Consider the following 22705-nt stretch of genomic DNA (forward strand, 5'->3'; position numbering starts at 1 on the left):
TATGGTTCTGGGTCTAATCAGAACTATGTGTATGGTTCTGGGTCTAATCAGAGCTATGTGTATGGTTCTGGGTCTAATCAGCACTATGTGTATGGTTCTGGGTCTTCTTGGTCCTGCGACCCAGGTGGTAGTAGTAGAGGAGTGTGATGATGAGGAAGAGGACTTCACTGAGGAGGAGGAGGATGGCAGAGTTTGACATCAGACCCAGCTCCACCAGGGTGATGCTGGTCACTGCAACGAGAGAGAGAGGACACACCTTTTACAACTAGGGTTAATTAAGTACAGTGGGGCAAAAAAGTATTTAGTCAGCCACCAATTGTGCAAGTTCTCCCACTTAAAAAGATGAGAGAGGCCTGTAATTTTCATCATAGGTACACTTCAACTATGACAGACAAAATGAGAAAGAAAATCCAGAAAATCACATTGTAGAATTTTTTATTTATTTATTTGCAAATTATGGTGGATATATAGGGGACACAGTGACATCTGGGATACAGCCTATACAAATGTAATGTGTTATACTGATACAGAGGGGATATATAGGGGACATCTGGGATACAGCCTATACAAATGTAATGTGTTATACTGATACAGAGGGGATATATAGGGGACATCTGGGATACAGCCTATACAAATGTAATGTGTTATACTGATACAGAGGGGATATATAGGGGGGGACATCTGGGATACAGCATCTATACAAATGTAATCTGTTATACTGATACAGACGGTGGGATATATAGGGGGGGACATCTGGGATACAGACATCTGATACAAATGTACATCATACTGATACAGACAGGGGATATATAGGGGGGGACATCTGATATATAGGGGACACGGGACATCTGGGATACAGCCTATACAAATGTAATGTGTTATACTGATACAGAGGGGATATATATAGGGGGGGACATCTGGGATACAGCCTATACAAATGTAATGTGTTATACTGATATATAGGGGACATCTGGGATACAGCCTATACAAATGTAATGTGTTATACTGATACAGAGGGGATATATAGGGGACATCTGGGATACAGCCTATACAAATGTAATGTGTTATACTGATACAGAGGGGATATATGGGGGACACGGTGACATCTGATATATAGGGGACACGGTGACATCTGATATATAGGGGACATGGGGACATCTGATATATAGGGGACACAGTGACATCTGGGATGCAGCCTATACAAATGTAATGTGCTATACTGATACAGAGGGGACATATAGGGGACATCTGGGATACAGCCTATACAAATGTAATGTGTTATACTGATACAGAGGGGATATATAGGGGACATCTGGGATACAGCCTATACAAATGTAATGTGTTATACTGATACAGAGGGGGGATATATAGGGGACATCTGGGATGCCTATACAAATGTAATGTGTTATACTGATACAGAGGGGATATATAGGGGACATCTGGGATACAGCCTATACAAATGTAATGTGTTATACTGAGGGGACAGAGGGGATATATAGGGGACACGGTGACATCTGATATATAGGGGACACGGTGACATCTGATATATAGGGGACACGGGGACATCTGGGATACAGCCTATACAAATGTAATGTGTTATACTGATACAGAGGGGATATATAGGGGACATCTGGGATACAGCCTATACAAATGTAATGTGTTATACTGATACAGAGGGGATATATAGGGGACATCTGGGATACAGCCTATACAAATGTAATGTGTTATACTGATACAGAGGGGATATATAGGGGACATCTGGGATACAGCCTATACAAATGTAATGTGTTATACTGATACAGAGGGGATATATAGGGGACATCTGGGATACAGCCTATACAAATGTAATGTGTTATACTGATACAGAGGGGATATATAGGGGACATCTGGGATACAGCCTATACAAATGTAATGTGTTATACTGATACAGAGGGGATATATAGGGGACATCTGGGATACAGCCTATACAAATGTAATGTGCTATACTGATACAGAGCCAACAGAAAGTATTCAGACCGCTTGACTTTTTACACGTTGGTGGGTTAAAGCCTTATTCTAAAATGGATTATATCGCCCCCCCCCTCCTCTCATCAATCTACACACAATACCCCATAATGACATCACAATACCCCATAATGACATCACAATACCCCATAATGACATCACAATACCCCATAATGACATCACAGTACCCCATAATGACATCACAATACCCCATAATGACATCACAATACCCCATAATGACATCACAGTACCCCATAATGACATCACAATACCCCATAATGACATCACAATACCCCATAATGACATCACAATACCCCATAATGACATCACAATACCCCATAATGACCAAGCAAACACAGGTATATATATATATATATATATATATATATATATATATTTTAAACGGACATATTACATTTACATAAGTATTCAGACCTTTTACTCTGTACTTTGTTGAAGCACCTTTGGCAGTGATTACAGCCTTGAGTCTTCTTGGGTATGATGCTACAAGCTTGGCACACCTGTATTTGGGAAGTTTCTCCCATTCATCTCTGCAGATCCTCTTATGCTTTGTCAGGTTGGATGGGGAGCGTCACTGCACAGCTATTTTCAGGTCTCTCCAGAGATGTTCGACCGGGTTCAAGTCCAGGCTCTGGCTGGGCCACTCAAGGACATTCAGAGACTTGTCCCGAAGCCGCTCCTGCGTTGTTTTGGCTGTGTGTTTAGGGTCGTTGTCCTGTTGGAAGGTGAAGCTTCGCCCTAGTCTGAGGTCCTGAGTGCTCTGGAGCAGGCTTTCATCAAGGATCTCTCTGTACTTTGCACCGTTCATCCTTGCCTCAATCCTGTCTAGTCTTCCAGTCCCTGCCGCTGAAAATCATCCCCACAGTATGATGCTGCCACCACCATGCTTCACCATAGGATGGTGCCAGGTTTCCTCCAGACATGACGCTTGGCATTCAGGCCAAAAAGTTCAATCTTGGTTTCATCAGACCAGAGAATCTTGTTTCTCATAGTCAGAATCTTTAGGTGCCTTTTGGCAAACTCCAAGCGGGCTGTCGTGTGCCTTTTACTGAGGAGTGGATTCCGTCTGGCCACTCTATCATATTGGCCTGATTGGTGGAGCGCTGCAGAGATAGTTGTCTTCTGGAAGGTTCTCCCATCTGCACAGAGGAACTCTGGAGCTCTGTCAGAGTGACCATCAGGTTCTTGGTCACCTCCCTGACCAAGGCCCTTCACTGATTGCTCAGTTTGTCAGGGCGGCCAGTTCTAGGAAGAGTCTTGGTGGTTCCAAACTTCTTCCATTTAAGAATGATGGAGGCCAGCTGTGTTCTTGGGGACCTTAAATGCTACAGAAATGTTTTGGTACCCTTCCCCAGATCTGTGCCTCGACACAATTCTTATCTCTGAGCTCTACGGACAATTCCTTTGACCTCATGGCTTGGTTATTGCTCTGACATGCACTGTCAACTGTGGGACATTATATACAGGTGTGTGCCTTTCCAAATCATATCCAATCAATTGAATTTACCACAGTTGGACTCCAATCAAGTTGTAGAAACATCTCAAGGATGATCAACGGAAACAAGATGAACCTGAGCTCAATTTCGAGTTTCATAGCAAAGAGTCTGAATACTAATGTAGATAAGGTATTTCAGTTTAATTTGTTATAAAATTTGCAAAAATGTTCTAAAAACCTGTTTACGCTTTGTCATTATGGGGTATTGTTTTTTATTTTACCTTTATTTAACTTCAGTTAAGTTCAGCAAGTCAGTTAAGAACAAATTCTTATTTTCAATGACGGCCTAGGAACAGTGGGTTAACTGCCTGTTCAGGGGCAGAACGACAGATTTGTACCTTGTCAGCTCGGGGATTTGAACTTGCAACCTTCTGGTTACTAGTCCAACACTCTAACCACTAGGCTACCTGCTGGTTACTAGTCCAACACTCTAACCACTAGGCTACCTGCTGGTTACTAGTCCAACACCCTGCCGCCCCCCTACACTCTAACCACTAGGCTACCCTGCCACCCCTACACTCTAACCACTAGGCTACCCTGCCACCCCTCCACTCCAACCACTAGGCTACCCTGCCGCCCCTCCACTCCAACCACTAGGCTACCCTGCCACCCCTCCACTCCAACCACTAGGCTACCCTGCAGCCCCTCCACTCCAACCACTAGGCTACCCTGCCGCCCCTCCACTCTAACCACTAGGCTACCCTGCCGCCCCTCCACTCCAACCACTAGGCTACCCTGCCACCCCTCCACTCCAACCACTAGGCTACCCTGCCGCCCCTCCACTCCAACCACTAGGCTACCCTGCCGCCCCTACACTCCAACCACAAGGCTACCCTGCCACCCCTACACTCCAACCACTAGGCTACCCTGCCGCCCCTCCACTCCAACCACTAGGCTACCCTGCCGCCCCTCCACTCCAACCACTAGGCTACCCTGCCACCCCTCCACTCCAACCACTAGGCTACCCTGCCGCCCCTCCACTCCAACCACTAGGCTACCCTGCCACCCCTCCACTCCAACCACTAGGCTACCCTGCCGCCCCTCCACTCCAACCACTAGGCTACCCTGCCCCCCTCCACTCCAACCACTAGGCTACCCTGCCGCCCCTACACTCCAACCACTAGGCTACCCTGCCGCCCCTACACTCCAACCACTAGGCTACCCTGCCGCCCCTACACTCCAACCACTAGGCTACCCTGCCGCCCCTCCACTCCAACCACTAGGCTACCCTGCCGCCCCTACACTCCAACCACTAGGCTACCCTGCCCCCCTACACTCCAACCACTAGGCTACCCTGCCGCCCCTACACTCCAACCACTAGGCTACCCTGCCGCCCCTACACTCCAACCACTAGGCTACCCTGCCGCCCCTACACTCCAACCACTAGGCTACCCTGCCGCCCCTACACTCCAACCACTAGGCTACCCTGCCGCCCCTCCACTCCAACCACTAGGCTACCCTGCCGCCCCCCTCCAACCACTCCACCCTGCCGCCCCTACACTCCAACCACTAGGCTACCCTACCCTGCCGCCCCTACACTCCAACCACTAGGCTACCCTGCCACCCCTACACTCCAACCACTAGGCTACCCTGCCGCCCCTACACTCCACTCCAACCACTAGGCTACCCTGCCACCCCTACACTCCACTCAACCACTAGGCTACCCTGCCACCCCTACACTCCACTCTAACCACTAGGCTACCCTGCCACCCCTACACTCCACTCTAACCACTAGGCTACCCTGCCACCCCTACACTCCACTCTAACCACTAGGCTACCCTGCCGCCCCTACACTCCACTCTAACCACTAGGCTACCCTGCCGCCCCTACACTCCAACCACTAGGCTACCCTGCCGCCCCTACACTCCAACCACTAGGCTACCCTGCCACCCCTACACTCCAACCACTAGGCTACCCTGCCGCCCCTACACTCCAACCACTAGGCTACCCTGCCGCCCCTCCACTCCAACCACTAGGCTACCCTGCCGCCCCTACACTCCACTCTAACCACTAGGCTACCCTGCCACCCCTACACTCCACCAACCACTAGGCTACCCTGCCGCCCCTACACTCCACCAACCACTAGGCTACCCTGCCGCCCCTACACTCCACCAACCACTAGGCTACCCTGCCGCCCCTACACTCCACTCTAACCACTAGGCTACCCTGCCACCCCTACACTCCACTCTAACCACTAGGCTACCCTGCCGCCCCTACACTCCACTCTAACCACTAGGCTACCCTGCCGCCCCTACACTCCACTCCAACCACTAGGCTACCCTGCCGCCCCTACACTCCACTCTAACCACTAGGCTACCCTGCCACCCCTACACTCCACTCTAACCACTAGGCTACCCTGCCGCCCCTACACTCCACCAACCACTAGGCTACCCTGCCGCCCCTACACTCCACTCTAACCACTAGGCTACCCTGCCGCCCCTACACTCCACTCTAACCACTAGGCTACCCTGCCGCCCCTACACTCCACTCTAACCACTAGGCTACCCTGCCGCCCCTACACTCCACTCTAACCACTAGGCTACCCTGCCGCCCCTACACTCCACTCTAACCACTAGGCTACCCTGCCGCCCCTACACTCCACTCTAACCACTAGGCTACCCTGCCGCCCCTACACTCCACTCTAACCACTAGGCTACCCTGCCGCCCCTACACTCCACTCTAACCACTAGGCTACCCTGCCGCCCCTACACTCCACTCCAACCACTAGGCTACCCTGCCGCCCCTACACTCCACTCTAACCACTAGGCTACCCTGCCGCCCCTACACTCCACTCTAACCACTAGGCTACCCTGCCGCCCCTACACTCCACTCTAACCACTAGGCTACCCTAACCCGCTACCCCCCTCCACTCTAACCACTAGGCTACCCTGCCGCCCCTACACTCCACTCTAACCACTAGGCTACCCTGCCGCCCCTACACTCCACTCTAACCACTAGGCTACCCTGCCGCCCCTACACTCCACTCTAACCACTAGGCTACCCTGCCGCCCCTACACTCCACTCTAACCACTAGGCTACCCTGCCGCCCCTACACTCCAACCACTAGGCTACCCTGCCGCCCCTACACTCCACCAACCACTAGGCTACCCTGCCGCCCCTACACTCCAACCACTAGGCTACCCTGCCGCCCCTACACTCCAACCACTAGGCTACCCTGCCGCCCCTACACTCCACCAACCACTAGGCTACCCTGCCGCCCCCCTCCACTCCAACCACTAGGCTACCCTGCCGCCCCTACACTCCACCAACCACTAGGCTACCCTGCCGCCCCTACACTCCACCAACCACTAGGCTACCCTGCCACCCCTACACTCCACTCTAACCACTAGGCTACCCTGCCGCCCCTACACTCCACTCTAACCACTAGGCTACCCTGCCACCCCTACACTCCACTCTAACCACTAGGCTACCCTGCCGCCCCTACACTCCACTCTAACCACTAGGCTACCCTGCCACCCCTACACTCCACTCTAACCACTAGGCTACCCTGCCACCCATACACTCCACTCTAACCACTAGGCTACCCTGCCACCCCTACACTCCACTCTAACCACTAGGCTACCCTGCCGCCCCTACACTCCACTCTAACCACTAGGCTACCCTGCCGCCCCTACACTCCACTCTAACCACTAGGCTACCCTGCCGCCCCTACACTCCACCAACCACTAGGCTACCCTGCCGCCCCTACACTCCAACCACTAGGCTACCCTGCCACCCCTCCACTCCAACCACTAGGCTACCCTGCCGCCCCTACACTCCAACCACTAGGCTACCCTGCCGCCCCTCCACTCCAACCACTAGGCTACCCTGCCGCCCCTACACTCCACTCTAACCACTAGGCTACCCTGCCGCCCCTACACTCCACTCTAACCACTAGGCTACCCTGCCGCCCCTACACTCCACTCTAACCACTAGGCTACCCTGCCGCCCCTACACTCCACTCTAACCACTAGGCTACCCTGCCGCCCCTACACTCCACTCTAACCACTAGGCTACCTGCCGCCCCTACACTCCACTCTAACCACTAGGCTACCCTGCCGCCCCTACACTCCACTCTAACCACTAGGCTACCCTGCCGCCCCTACACTCCACTCTAACCACTAGGCTACCCTGCCGCCCCTACACTCCACTCTAACCACTAGGCTACCCTGCCGCCCCTACACTCCACTCTAACCACTAGGCTACCCTGCCGCCCCTACACTCCACTCTAACCACTAGGCTACCCTGCCGCCCCTACACTCCACTCTAACCACTAGGCTACCCTGCCGCCCCTACACTCCACTCTAACCACTAGGCTACCCTGCCGCCCCTACACTCCACTCTAACCACTAGGCTACCCTGCCGCCCCTACACTCCACTCTAACCACTAGGCTACCCTGCCGCCCCTACACTCCACTCTAACCACTAGGCTACCCTGCCGCCCCTACACTCCACTCTAACCACTAGGCTACCCTGCCGCCCCCACTCCACTCTAACCACTAGGCTACCCTGCCGCCCTACACTCCACTCTAACCACTAGGCTACCCTGCCGCCCCTACACTCCACTCTAACCACTAGGCTACCCTGCCGCCCCTACACTCCACTCTAACCACTAGGCTACCCTGCCGCCCCTACACTCCACTCTAACCACTAGGCTACCCTGCCGCCCCTACACTCCACTCTAACCACTAGGCTACCCTGCCGCCCCTACACTCCACTCTAACCACTAGGCTACCCTGCCGCCCCTACACTCCACTCTAACCACTAGGCTACCCTGCCGCCCCTACACTCCACTCTAACCACTAGGCTACCCTGCCGCCCCTACACTCCACTCTAACCACTAGGCTACCCTGCCGCCCCTACACTCCACTCTAACCACTAGGCTACCCTGCCGCCCCTACACTCCACTCTAACCACTAGGCTACCCTGCCGCCCCTACACTCCACTCTAACCACTAGGCTACCCTGCCGCCCCTACACTCCACTCTAACCACTAGGCTACCCTGCCGCCCCTACACTCCACTCTAACCACTAGGCTACCCTGCCGCCCCTACACTCCACTCTAACCACTAGGCTACCCTGCCGCCCCTACACTCCACTCTAACCACTAGGCTACCCTGCCGCCCCTACACTCCACTCTAACCACTAGGCTACCCTGCCGCCCCTACACTCCACTCTAACCACTAGGCTACCCTGCCGCCCCTACACTCCACTCTAACCACTAGGCTACCCTGCCGCCCCTACACTCCACTCTAACCACTAGGCTACCCTGCCGCCCCTACACTCCACTCTAACCACTAGGCTACCCTGCCGCCCCTACACTCCACTCTAACCACTAGGCTACCCTGCCGCCCCTACACTCCACTCTAACCACTAGGCTACCCTGCCGCCCCTACACTCCACTCTAACCACTAGGCTACCCTGCCGCCCCATTGTGTTTAGATTGGTAAGGATTTTTTTTTAATGACTCCATTTTAGAATAAGGCTTTAACGTGGCAAAATGTAGAAAAAGTCAAAGGGGTCTGAATACCCTCTGAAGGCTGTGTATGTGATCATCTGGACCACTAGATGGAGCTTCACTCTCAGTCAATTCAATTCAAGGGGCTTTACTGTCAGGGGAAACATGTGTTTACATCGCCAAAGCAAGTGAAATAGATAAACAAAACAATCAAAAAAATGAACAATAAACATTACACTCACAAAAGTTCCAAAATAATTTCAAAATGTCATATTATAATGTCTATATACAAGTGTTGTCACGATGTGCAAATAGTTAAAGTACAAAAGGAGAAAATGAATAAACAAACGTAAATAAGGGTTGCATTTACAATGGTGTTTGTTCTTCACTGGTTGACCTTTTCTCGTGGCAACACCCTCATCCTGGCAGTTCACTTCAGGGCTCATATATATCAAGCATCTCAGAGCGGGAGTACTGATCTAGAATCAGATCCCTCGTTGTCTCTGTGATCTTACTCATAACACTCTAAAAGGTTAAACTGATCCTAGATCAGCAGTCCTACTTTGATACAGTACATACGGCTCCTGGTCCCCTCGTCCATGTAATGTTATTCGTTACACTCTAAAAGGTTAAACTGGTCCCAGATCAGCAGTCCTACTTTGATACAGTACATATACGGCCCCAGACTTCCCTTCAGTCGACACTGCAGGACTGAACAGAGATTGATTTTCCACTGATGTGTGAATGTCTCTTATTGAAGTATTAGAGGAGACGGGAGGAGATAACATGGACTCGTCTGGACTCAGTCCCTCCCTAAATACACACTACTGTTACTGATCATAGACACTACTATTACTGATCATAGACAATCCTGTTACTGATCATAGACAATCCTGTAACCTACAGATCGTTTGTAAAGAACAACTCCGATAACATGTTCCAATCATAAACCAATAGGTGAAGCCCAGTACATCCTTACTGCACAGTCGTTAGTGTTGTTAGTAAATGGATATTAGGACAGAACAACGGATCCCTCACCCAGGAACTGGACAGACAAGAGGCAGGCCTCGGTCAGCAGGGTCCACTGGATAATGGCCTTCTCTGATGTGTACAGACCTTTCCACATGATCAATGAGACACCTGGTGGGGGGGGGGAGAAAAAAGAGAGAGCGAGAGAGAGACAGAGAGAGAGAGAGAGAGGAGACAGAGAGAGAGAGGAGACAGAGAGAGAGATGTTTAGCATTAGGGTGAGGACTACAGTTGTCTAGTGTAGCCAGCCTTCTAAAACCCTGTTGTCTCGATCACTCCACTACTGAAAGTACTGTGAGAAGTCTGGGTTTCCGAGGTCAGGTCCACATCGGTTCACATCAGAACGGATCCAGACAACCAGATCTCTCAGCTACTAATTCCTTCCTTCCTGGAAGTGGCTGGATTTTAACACTGTACTAGAGTAGGGAGGACATCCTGTCCATCAGGAAGTAGTGAGCCCTTCTGATGACCCCAGCCCACACAGAGCCTTGGATAGATACAGTATAATACTATATTTAGAACTATATAGTACATCTGTGGCTCCGCTCCAACCAAGGCCGTTACTGAACAGACAGTAGAGGAACTGTGTCTGTGTTCCAAAAGGCACCCTATTCCCTATTAGTGCGCACTACTTTCAACCAGAGCTCTATGGAACCTGGACAAAAGTAGTGCACTATAAAACATGGAATAGGGTGCCATTTGGGACGGACCCTGTATCTTCACCCCTTGTTTCCTACAGCCTTCCGCTGTTAAGGGATTATCCTCTCTTCCTTCCTGTCTTTCTCAGTCGGGTTCCGCCTTCCATCCATCCCTCTCTCTCTCCCTCCATCAGAGGGGGACTGTACAGTCACGCCTTGCTGTACTCAAATGCACTCACTCATCATGTAATACTGTAAAACATGGCGGACTGAATACGAACGTCTTAATACCCTGTGACAAAAACTATTAAAGCATTCATGATTATTACCATTTTATTACGCTAGGTAATTCCTCAGCTGGTCCTACCTGTTATTTAGCTAGGTAAGCCCTCAGCTGGTTCTACCTGTTATTTAGCTAGGTAAGCCCTCAGCTGGTTCTACCTGTTATTTAGCTAGGTAAGCCCTCAGCTGGTTCTACCTGTTATTTAGCTAGGTAAGCCCTCAGCTGGTCCTACCTGTTATTTAGCTAGGTAAGCCCTCAGCTGGTCCTACCTGTTATTTAGCTAGGTAAGCCCTCAGCTGGTTCTACCTGTTATTTAGCTAGGTAAGCCCTCAGCTGGTTCTACCTGTTATTTAGCTAGGTAAGCCCTCAGCTGGTTCTGGTCCTACCTGTTATTTAGCTAGCTAAGCCCTAAACTGGTTCTGGTTCTACCTGTTCCATCTAAAAGGAGATACAAAGTGAGATTCCATGACATAATGTATTCTCATTGTGATCTGGAGATGAACATGTTTGATGTATAATTGAATAAGGTTATATAGCAGGCGGTCTTTTCAACCCAGTTAAATAGATGTGTTTCTTTACCGGCATGAAAACCCCCTCTAGACATCTGAATGTTGTCCTCTTATCATACCTGGTGCCTCTTTCTGGGCCAACAAGTCACTCAACACGAACTACAGGATCCAGAATGCATTGCTTCATGTCCTCACTTTAACACTGTTCATCAACAACAAGTGTACTCTACCCTAGAGGAGTTAGTCAGGAACTCGACAGGACCATTAAATATTAAGAAGTACAGATGTTAAATCATTAATAGCTGCTAGAGTCTGATACTGTCACAGTAGACAGCCCTTACTGAGTAGTGCTCCTCCTCCCTAGAGTCTGATACTGTCACAGTAGACAGCCCTTACTGAGTAGTGCTCCTCCTCCCTAGAGTCTGATACTGTCACAGTAGACAGCCCTTACTGAGTAGTGCTCCTCCTCCCTAGAGTCTGATACTGTCACAGTAGAGAGCCCTTACTGAGTAGTGCTCCTCCTCCCTAGAGTCTGATACTGTCACAGTAGAGAGCCCTTACTGAGTAGTGCTCCTCCTCCCTAGAGTCTGATACTGTCACAGTAGAGAGCCCTTACTGAGTAGTGCTCCTCCATAGAGTCTGATACTGTCACAGTAGAGAGCCCTTACTGAGTAGTGCTCCTCCATAGAGTCTGATACTGTCACAGTAGACAGCCCTTACTGAGTAGTGCTCCTCCTCCCTAGAGTCTGATACTGTCACAGTAGACAGCCCTTACTGAGTAGTGCTCCTCCTCCCTAGAGTCTGATACTGTCACAGTAGACAGCCCTTACTGAGTAGTGCTCCTCCATAGAGTCTGATACTGTCACAGTAGAGAGCCCTTACTGAGTAGTGCTCCTCCTCCATAGAGTCTGATACTGTCACAGTAGACAGCCCTTACTGAGTAGTGCTCCTCCTCCATAGAGTCTGATACTGTCACAGTAGACAGCCCTTACTGAGTAGTGCTCCTCCCTAGAGTCTGATACTGTCACAGTAGACAGCCCTTACTGAGTAGTGCTCCTCCTCCCTAGAGTCTGATACTGTCACAGTAGAGAGCCCTTACTAAGTAGTGCTCCTCCTCCCTAGAGTCTGATACTGTCACAGTAGAGAGCCCTTACTGAGTAGTGCTCCTCCATAGAGTCTGATACTGTCACAGTAGACAGCCCTTACTGAGTAGTGCTCCTCCTCCCTAGAGTCTGATACTGTCACAGTAGACAGCCCTTACTGAGTAGTGCTCCTCCTCCCTAGAGTCTGATACTGTCACAGTAGACAGCCCTTACTGAGTAGTGCTCCTCCTCCCTAGAGTCTGATACTGTCACAGTAGACAGCCCTTACTGAGTAGTGCTCCTCCTCCCTAGAGTCTGATACTGTCACAGTAGACAGCCCTTACTGCGTAGTGCTCCTCCTCCCTAGAGTCTGATACTGTCACAGTAGAGAGCCCTTACTGAGTAGTGCTCCTCCTCCCTAGAGTCTGATACTGTCACAGTAGACAGCCCTTACTGAGTAGTGCTCCTCCTCCCTAGAGTCTGATACTGTCACAGTAGACAGTCCTTACTGAGTAGTGCTCCTCCATAGTCTGATACTGTCACAGTAGACAGCCCTTACTGAGTAGTGCTCCTCCTCCCTAGAGTCTGATACTGTCACAGTAGACAGTCCTTACTGAGTAGTGCTCCTCCATAGTCTGATACTGTCACAGTAGACAGCCCTTACTGAGTAGTGCTCCTCCTCCCTAGAGTCTGATACTGTCACAGTAGACAGCCCTTACTGAGTAGTGCTCCTCCATAGAGTCTGATGGAGATCCTGGTGGTCCTGAGCTCAAACACAAACTCATAGAGCTGACTGGGGAACACTAGAGCCTGTAGAGACAGACAGGGAGGAAGAGAGAGAGAAAGAGAGAGAGGGGAAAGAGGTGGGAGAGAGAGGAAGAGGGGAAAGAGGTGGGAGAGAGAGGGAGAGAGATGGGAAAGAGGTGGGAGAGAGGGAGAGAGAGAGGAAAGAGGTGGGAGAGAGAGAGAGCACAATATTAGAGAGACATATTTCCCCTCAGATTACACAGATCCACAAAGAATTCGAAAACAAATCCAATTTTGAAAAACTCCCATATCTACTGGGTGAAATTCCACAGTGTGCCATCACAGCAGCAAGATTTGTGACCTGTTGCCACGAGAAAAGGGCAACCAGTGAAGAACAAACACCATTGTAAATACAACCCATATTTATGCTTATTTATTTTATCTTGTGTCCTTTAGCCATTTGTACATTGTTAGAACACTGTATATATATATAATATGACATTTGTAATGTCTTTACTGTTTTGAAACTTCTGTATGTGTAATGTTTACTGTTAATTTTTGTTGTTTTTCACTTTATATATTCACTTTGTATGTTGTCTACCTCACTTGCTTTGGCAATGTTAACACATGTTTCCCATGCCAATAAAGCCCTTGAATTGAATTGAATTGAATTGAGTGGGAGAGAGAGGGAGGGGAGCGAGCGCAAGAGAGAGATTTGTTTTGAGAGAGGGAGAGAGAGAGCAAGAGAGAGATTTGTTTTGAGAGAGGGAGAGAGAGAGAGAGAGAGGGAGGAGAGAGTGAGGGAGAGAGCGGGAGAGAGAGAGGGGTAGGAGAGAGAGAGAGGTGGGAGAGAGAGGGGGAGGGAGGAGAGAGAGAGAAGAAGAGCTCAGTGTTACAGATGCTGTAAAATAATAATAACAACATGGTATAATAAGGCTTTTGATAGACCCAGAGACACCTGACAACCCATACAGCAGTAGTGTCTTCTGTCCTGGTTCTGGGTTCACCGGGGTTACAGGCTTTTCCCCCAACCAGGTAATAACACTCCTGATTCAACTAATCAACAAGCCCTTGATGAGTCAAATCAGATGTTGTTGTTGTTAGTGTGGGGCTGGAGAACAAGCCTGCACACCCTGTCCATTCCCCAGGACCAAGGAGATTGGGATTTCTATACAGTACAGCAGAGGTCAAGCTAAGTCCAGTTGACTAATGTACATTACTTACCAGTAAGGATATGGTTTAGTCCAGTTGACTAATGTACACTACTAAGGCTATGGTTTAGTCCAGTTGACTAGTGTACACTACTAAGGCTATGGTTTAGTCCAGTTGACTAGTATACACTACTTACTATTAAGGCTATGGTTTAGTCCAGTTGACTAGTGTACACTACTTACTATTAAGGCTATGGTTTAGTCCAGTTGACTAGTGTACACTACTTACTATTAAGGCTATGGTTTAGTCCAGTTGACTAGTGTACACTACTTACTATTAAGGCTATGGTTTAGTCCAGTACTTACTATTAAGGCTATGGTTTAGTCCAGTACTTACTATTAAGGCTATGGTTTAGTCCAGTACTTACTATTAAGGCTATGGTTTAGTCCAGTACTTACTATTAAGGCTATGGTTTAGTCCAGTACTTACTATTAAGGCTATGGTTTAGTCCAGTACTTACTATTAAGGCTATGGTTTAGTCCAGTACTTACTATTAAGGCTATGGTTTAGTCCAGTACTTACTATTAAGGCTATGGTTTAGTCCAGTACTTACTATTAAGGCTATGGTTTAGTCCAGTACTTACTATTAAGGCTATGGTTTAGTCCAGTACTTACTATTAAGGCTATGGTTTAGTCCAGTACTTACTATTAAAGCTATGGTTTAGTCCAGTACTTACTATTAAAGCTATGGTTTAGTCCAGTACTTACTATTAAAGCTATGGTTTAGTTCAGTACTTACTATTAAAGCTATGGTTTAGTCCAGTACTTACTATTAAAGCTATGGTTTAGTCCAGTACTTACTATTAAAGCTATGGTTTAGTCCAGTACTTACTATTAAAGCTATGGTTTAGTCCAGTACTTATTATTAAGGCTATGGTTTAGTCCAGTACTTACTATTAAAGCTATGGTTTAGTCCAGTACTTACTATTAAAGCTATGGTTTAGTCCAGTACTTACTATTAAAGCTATGGTTTAGTCCAGTACTTACTATTAAAGCTATGGTTTAGTCCAGTACTTACTATTAAAGCTATGGTTTAGTCCAGTACTTACTATTAAAGCTATGGTTTAGTCCAGTACTTACTATTAAAGCTATGGTTTAGTCCAGTACTTACTATTAAAGCTATGGTTTAGTCCAGTACTTACTATTAAAGCTATGGTTTAGTCCAGTACTTACTATTAAAGCTATGGTTTAGTCCAGTACTTACTATTAAAGCTATGGTTGTGAACAGAACAGCAGACATGAGAATCCATATCCTAGAAAAAAAACACAGAAGAAAGACATAAATACATTGTATTGATCAGAAACACAGGAGAGGAATAAACACAGATATTGATCATCAGAAACACACTAGACAGAGCTCAGAGAACAATGGGATCCGTTGGGCCATTCAGGACGCAGACAGAGAGAGACTGATCCAGCTGCCTGTACTTCATCCTGTATTCTCCCACAGTACAACTATCATATCAAATAGGTAACAGGAAGTAACTGCTGAATATTCTGTCTGTTGATGGTTCTATAAGGATTCTATATTCTGTCTGATGGTTCTATAAGGATTCTATATTCTGTCTATTGATGGTTCTATTAGGATTCTATATTCTGTCTGTTGATGGTTCTATAAGGATTCTATATTCTGTCTGTTGATGGTTCTATAAGGATCCTATATTCTGTCTGTTGATGGTTCTATAAGGATCCTATATTCTGTTGATGGTTCTATAAGGATCCTATATTCTGTTGATGGTTCTATAAGGATCCTATATTCTGTTGATGGTTCTATAAGGATCCTATATTCTGTTGATGGTTTTATAAGGATCCTATATTCTGTTGATGGTTCTATAAGGATCCTATATTCTGTTGATGGTTCTATAAGGATCCTATATTCTGTTGATGGTTCTGTAAGGATTCTATATTCTGTTGATGGTTCTATAAGGATTCTGTATTCTGTCTGTTGATGGTTCTATAAGGATCCTATATTCTGTTGATGGTTCTATAAGGATCCTATATTCTGTTGATGGTTTTATAAGGATCCTATATTGTGTTGATGGTTCTATAAGGATACTATATTCTGTCTGATGGTTCTATAGGGATCCTATATTCTGATGATGGTTCTAATAAAGATCCTATATTCTGTTGATGGTTCTATAAGGATCATATATTCTGTTGATGGTTCTATAAGGATTCTATATTCTGTTGATGGTTCTATAAAGATCCTATATTTTGTTGATGGTTCTATAAAGATACTATATTCTGTTGATGGTTTTATAAGGATCCTATATTCTGTTGATGGTTCTATAAGGATCCTATATTCTGTTGATGGTTCTATAAGGATCCTATATTCTGTTGATGGTTCTATAAGGATCCTATATTCTGTTGATGGTTTTATAAGGATCCTATATTCTGTTGATGGTTCTATAAGGATCCTATATTCTGTTGATGGTTCTGTAAGGATTCTATATTCTGTTGATGGTTCTATAAGGATTCTGTATTCTGTCTGTTGATGGTTCTATAAGGATCCTATATTCTGTTGATGGTTATATAAGGATCCTATATTCTGTTGATGGTTTTATAAGGATCCTATATTGTGTTGATGGTTCTATAAGGATACTATATTCTGTCTGATGGTTCTATAGGGATCCTATATTCTGATGATGGTTCTAATAAAGATCCTATATTCTGTTGATGGTTCTATAAGGATCATATATTCTGTTGATGGTTCTATAAGGATTCTATATTCTGTTGATGGTTCTATAAAGATCCTATATTTTGTTGATGGTTCTATAAAGATACTATATTCTGTTGATGGTTCTATAAAGATACTATATTCTGTTGATGGTTCTATGAGGATCCTATATTCTGTTGATGGTTCTATGAGGATCCTATATTCTGTTGATGGTTCTATAAGGATCCTATATTCTGTTGATGGTTCTATAAGGATCCTATATTCTGTTGATGGTTTTATAAGGATCCTATATTCTGTTGATGGTTCTATAAGGATCCTATATTCTGTTGATGGTTCTGTAAGGATTCTATATTCTGTTGATGGTTCTATAAGGATCCTATATTCTGTTGATGGTTCTATAAGGATCCTATATTCTGTTGATGGTTCTATAAGGATCCTATATTCTGTTGATGGTTCTATAAGGATCCTATATTCTGTTGATGGTTTTATAAGGATCCTATATTCTGTTGATGGTTCTATAAGGATACTATATTCTGTCTGATGGTTCTATAGGGATCCTATATTCTGATGATGGTTCTATAAGGATTCTATATTCTGTTGATGGTTCTATAAAGATCCTATATTTTGTTGATGGTTTTATAAAGATCCTATATTCTGTTGATGGTTTTATAAAGATCCTATTCTCTTCACACTACAACAACCATATGAAAGGGCCTACTGGTAGTAGAGAATGTAAGCCTACCAAATGGCACACCTATCCCCTTATTAAGTACACTACTTTTGAACAGGGTTCTTGTAAAAAAAAAGAAAGTAGTGCACTATATAGGGAATAGGGTGCAATTTGGGACACAGAAGGTGAGAAGGAACTAAATGAGAGAGTAAATCTAATGTCTGCAAAAGTCTGTATAATGGATCTTCTGTAAAGATCACAACACCTTTTTATGTCTGGCAGCTGAGAGCAGTAAACACTGGGAGCAGCCCAAATGGAATCCTATACCCTACATAGTCCCTTTGGGTCCAGGTCTGAAGTAGTGCACTATATAGGGAATAGGGTGGCATTTGGCCTGGAAGTCAGTGGACATTCATTTTCTTTTCATGTCCTGCTTCTCCATCACTCACGCTTTGATGTGTACACTTTCCATTACCTTAGTGGGGGGGGGGTACGGCCGGCGAGACATTTAAAAAAAAAGTATTAAATATGATTATATTTGAGTTAAAATTACTCATTCCATGATATACAAACTTCTTCCATTAGATGGCGCTGTAGCCTGGTAACGTGCACTGTGTTTCAGCCTACAGTCGGATTCAGAATGCGCTCAGTCATCGTGGCCACTTCATTGCTTGACGACTTTTGATGTGAAAAATAAGTGCTGCGAAAATGGACTCTGAATGTTGTATATTTAATAATTAAAGAAAAATGGACAGCAACATTTATTTTTTTTTCAAAACTAATATTGGACATAAGGCCTGATATGCCAAGAAAGTGTTGCCGTTTTTAAAGAATATAATCTCAAATCGTCATTTTTCAAGCAAGCATGCTAACTACGCTAGCTATCTGTCCTCTCAGGAACTAGCCAGGAAATAGCCAAAACTAGTTTTATACCATTATACAAGCATGCTAACTACGCTAGCTATCTGTCCTCTCAGGAACTAGCCAGGAAATAGCCAAAACTAGTTTTATACCATTATACCAGCATGCTAACTACGCTAGCTATCTGTCCTCTCAGGAACTAGCCAGGAAATAGCCAAAACTAGTTTTATACCATTATACCAGCATGCTAACTACGCTAGCTATCTGTCCTCTCAGGAACTAGCCAGGAAATAGCCAAAACTAGTTTTATACCATTATACCAGCATGCTAACTACGCTAGCTATCTGTCCTCTCAGGAACTAGCCAGGAAATAGCCAAAACTAGTTTCATACCATTATACCAGCATGCTAACTACGCTAGCTATCTGTCCTCTCAGGAACTAGCCAGGAAATAGCCAGTTTTTTTATAAAATGCCTAGCGCTAGCTATCTGTCCTCTCAGGAACTAGCCAGGAAATAGCCAAAACTAGTTTTATACCATTATACCAGCATGCTAACTACGCTAGCTATCTGTCCTCTCAGGAACTAGCCAGGAAATAGCCAAAACTAGTTTTATACCAGCATGCTATACTAGCAGTCCTCTCAGGAACTCCTACTAGCTATCTGTCCTCTCAGGAACTAGCCAGGAAATAGCCAAAACTAGTTTCATACCATTATACCAGCATGCTAACTACGCTAGCTATCTGTCCTCTCAGGAACTAGCCAGGAAATAGCCAAAACTAGTTTTATACCATTATACCAGCATGCTAACTACGCTAGCTATCTGTCCTCTCAGGAACTAGCCAGGAAATAGCCAAAACTAGTTTCATACCATTATACCAGCATGCTAACTACGCTAGCTATCTGTCCTCTCTGAAATAGCCAAAACTAGTTTTATACCTCAGGAACTAGCCAGGAAATAGCCAAAACTAGTTTTATACCATTATACCAGCATGCTAACTACGCTAGCTATCTGTCCTCTCAGGAACTAAATGAACTAGCCAGGAAATAGCCAAAACTAGTTTTATACCATTAACCAGCATGCTAACTATGGCTATCTGTCCTCTCAGGAACTAGCCAGGAAATAGCCAAAACTAGTTTTATACCATTATACCAGCATGCTAACTACGCTAGCTATCTGTCCTCTCAGGAACTAGCCAGGAACTAGCCAGGAAATAGCCAAAACTAGTTTTATACCATTATACCAGCATGCTAACTACGCTAGCTATCTGTCCTCTCAGGAACTAGCCAGGAACTAGCCAGGAAATAGCCAAAACTAGTTTTATACCATTATACCAGCATGCTAACTACGCTAGCTATCTGTCCTCTCAGGAACTAGCCAGGAAATAGCCAAAACTAGTTTTATACCATTATACCAGCATGCTTCTAGCTATCTGTCCTCTCAGGAACTAGCCAGGAACTAGGAAATAGCCAAAACTAGTTTTATACCATTATACCAGCATGCTAACTACGCTAGCTATCTGTCCTCTCAGGAACTAGCCAGTTTTATACCATTATACCAGCATTTAAAACTAGCCAGTAGCCAAAACTAGTTTTATACCATTATACCAGCATGCTAACTACGCTAGCTATCTGTCCTCTCAGGAACTAGCCAGGAAATAGCCAAAACTAGTTTTATACCATTATACCAGCATGCTAACTACGCTAGCTATCTGTCCTCTCAGGAACTAACCAGGAACTAGCCAGGAAATAGCCAAAACTAGTTGTATACCATTATACCAGCATGCTAACTATGCTAGCTATCTGTCCTCTCAGGAACTAGCCAGGAAATAGCCAAAACTAGTTTTATACCATTATACCAGCATGCTAACTACGCTAGCTATCTGTCCTCTTAGCCAGGAAATAGCCAAAACTAGTTTTATACCATTATACCAGCATGCTAACTACGCTAGCTATCTGTCCTCTCAGGAACTAGCCAGGAACTAGCCAGGAAATAGCCAAAACTAGTTTTATACCATTATACCAGCATGCTAACTAGCTAAAATCAGGAACTAGCCAGGAAATAGCCAAAATTTATACCATTATACCAGCATGCTAAAACGCTAGCTATCTGTCCTCTCAGGAACTAGCCAGGAAATAGCCAAAACTAGTTTTTATACCATTATACCAAGCTAATAGCTATCTGTCCTCTCAAATAGCCAAAACTAGTTTTATACCATTATACCAGCATGCTAACTACGCTAGCTATCTGTCCTCTCAGGAACTAGCCAGGAAATAGCCAAAACTAGTTTCATACCATTATACCAGCATGCTAACTACGCTAGCTATCTGTCCTCTCAGGAACTAGCCAGGAAATAGCCAAAACTAGTTTTATACCATTATACCAGCATGCTAACTACGCTAGCTATCTGTCCTCTCAGGAACTAACCAGGAACTAGCCAGGAAATAGCCAAAACTAGTTTTATACCATTATACCAGCAGGAATGCCTAGCCAAAACTAGTTTTATACCATTATACCAGCATGGCTAGCTATCTGTCCTCTCAGGAACTAGCCAGGAACTAGCCAGGAAATAGCCAAAACTAGTTTTATACCATTATACCAGCATGCTAACTATGCTAGCTATCTGTCCTCTCAGGAACTAGCCAGGAAATAGCCAAAACTAGTTTTATACCATTATACCAGCATGCTAACTACGCTAGCTATCTGTCCTCTCAGGAACTAGCCAGGAAATAGCCAAAACTAGTTTTATACCATTATACCAGCATGCTAACAACACTAGCTATCTGTCCTCTCAGGAACTAGCCAGGAACTAGCCAGAAAATAGCCAAAACTAGCCTCAAACTTAAAAGCCCAACAAAATCTGTTTACTTAAACGGTGCTCTCCTCCAGCCTCCGTAACTAAGGCAACCTACGTAGCGGCACATACAAATATAGTATAGCAAACCTTTTACTGAAGGGGAGTCTGTGGTAGAGACTGCTGGTATAATTTTGTCCTGAGAGAAAAAGCCAATTTGAGAAAATGAGTTTATCACGCAGAACCATCACCAGGCGCGCGTGGCAGTGATAGGGGAGGAGCTCATCTCCGAGTTGAAGAGAGAAAGGAAAGCAGATGGCTTTGATGAGATATGTATGAGAGTAGTGACATCAGAGACACCGCTCCACTTAACATGTTCCTCAGAGGAATTAAAACGAGAACTTTTGAGACAACAAGAGGAACTTCTTGTGATGGAATCAATGGTGGGAACAACCAGGGGGCTCTGACTTTTCTGACAGCGTGTCTTGTCTGCATGGGGGGGGGGAATAAAAACTGACAAACGTCACAACAGATGGATCACCAAATCTAACCGGTAAAAACATTGGGCTACTAAAAAGATTATAAAAGACAAAGTAAAAGAAGAAATATTGATATTTCTTCACTGTATTACAGTGGGGAGAACAAGTATTTGATACACTGCCGATTTTGCAGGTTTTCCTACTTACAAAGCATGTAGAGGTCTGTAATTTTTATCATCGGTACACTTCAACTGTGAGAGACGGAATATAAAACAAAAATCCAGAAAATCACATTGTATGATTTTTAAGTAATTAATTTGCATTTTATTGCATGACATAAGTATTTGGTACAGAAACCTTAGTTTGTAATTACAGAGATCATACGTTTCCTGTAGTTCTTGACCAGGTTTGCACACACTGCAGCAGGGATTTTGGCCCACTCCTCCATACAAACCTTCTCCAGATCCATCAGGTTTCGGGGCTGTCGCTGGGCAATACGGACTTTCAGCTCCCTCCAAAGATTTTCTATTGGGTTCAGGTCTGGAGACTGGCTAGGCCACTCCAGGACCTTGAGATTTTCCACCATAATTTGCAAATAAATTAATTTAATTAAAAATCCTACAATGTGATTTTCTGGATTTTTTCCCCTAATTTTGTCTGTCATAGTTGAAGTGTACCTATGATGAAAATTACAGGCCTCTCATATTTTTAAGTTGGAGAACTTGCACAATTAGTGGCTGACTAAATA

The 22705-nt window shown here is 45.6% G+C and overlaps 1 protein-coding gene across 2 annotated transcripts in view; it reads right to left on the reverse strand.

Annotated features, from left to right (window-relative positions):
- LOC112239562 (tumor protein p53-inducible protein 11) overlaps positions 1-22705 on the reverse strand; it is a 63828-nt gene continuing 41123 nt past the window's right edge. For both annotated transcript variants that reach the window (XM_042314955.1, XM_042314956.1), the window contains 4 exons: positions 15682-15730; positions 13238-13328; positions 10016-10117; positions 1-231 (listed from right to left, as the gene is read on the reverse strand). In XM_042314955.1, coding sequence (XP_042170889.1) covers positions 74-231; positions 10016-10117; positions 13238-13328; positions 15682-15730 — 400 coding nt within the window. In that variant the 3' untranslated portion in view covers positions 1-73. The remainder of the gene's footprint in view (positions 232-10015; positions 10118-13237; positions 13329-15681; positions 15731-22705) is intronic.

The sequence above is a fragment of the Oncorhynchus tshawytscha genome, unplaced genomic scaffold (genome assembly GCF_018296145.1).
Source record: "Oncorhynchus tshawytscha isolate Ot180627B unplaced genomic scaffold, Otsh_v2.0 Un_contig_2039_pilon_pilon, whole genome shotgun sequence".
Lineage (NCBI taxonomy): Eukaryota > Metazoa > Chordata > Actinopteri > Salmoniformes > Salmonidae > Oncorhynchus > Oncorhynchus tshawytscha.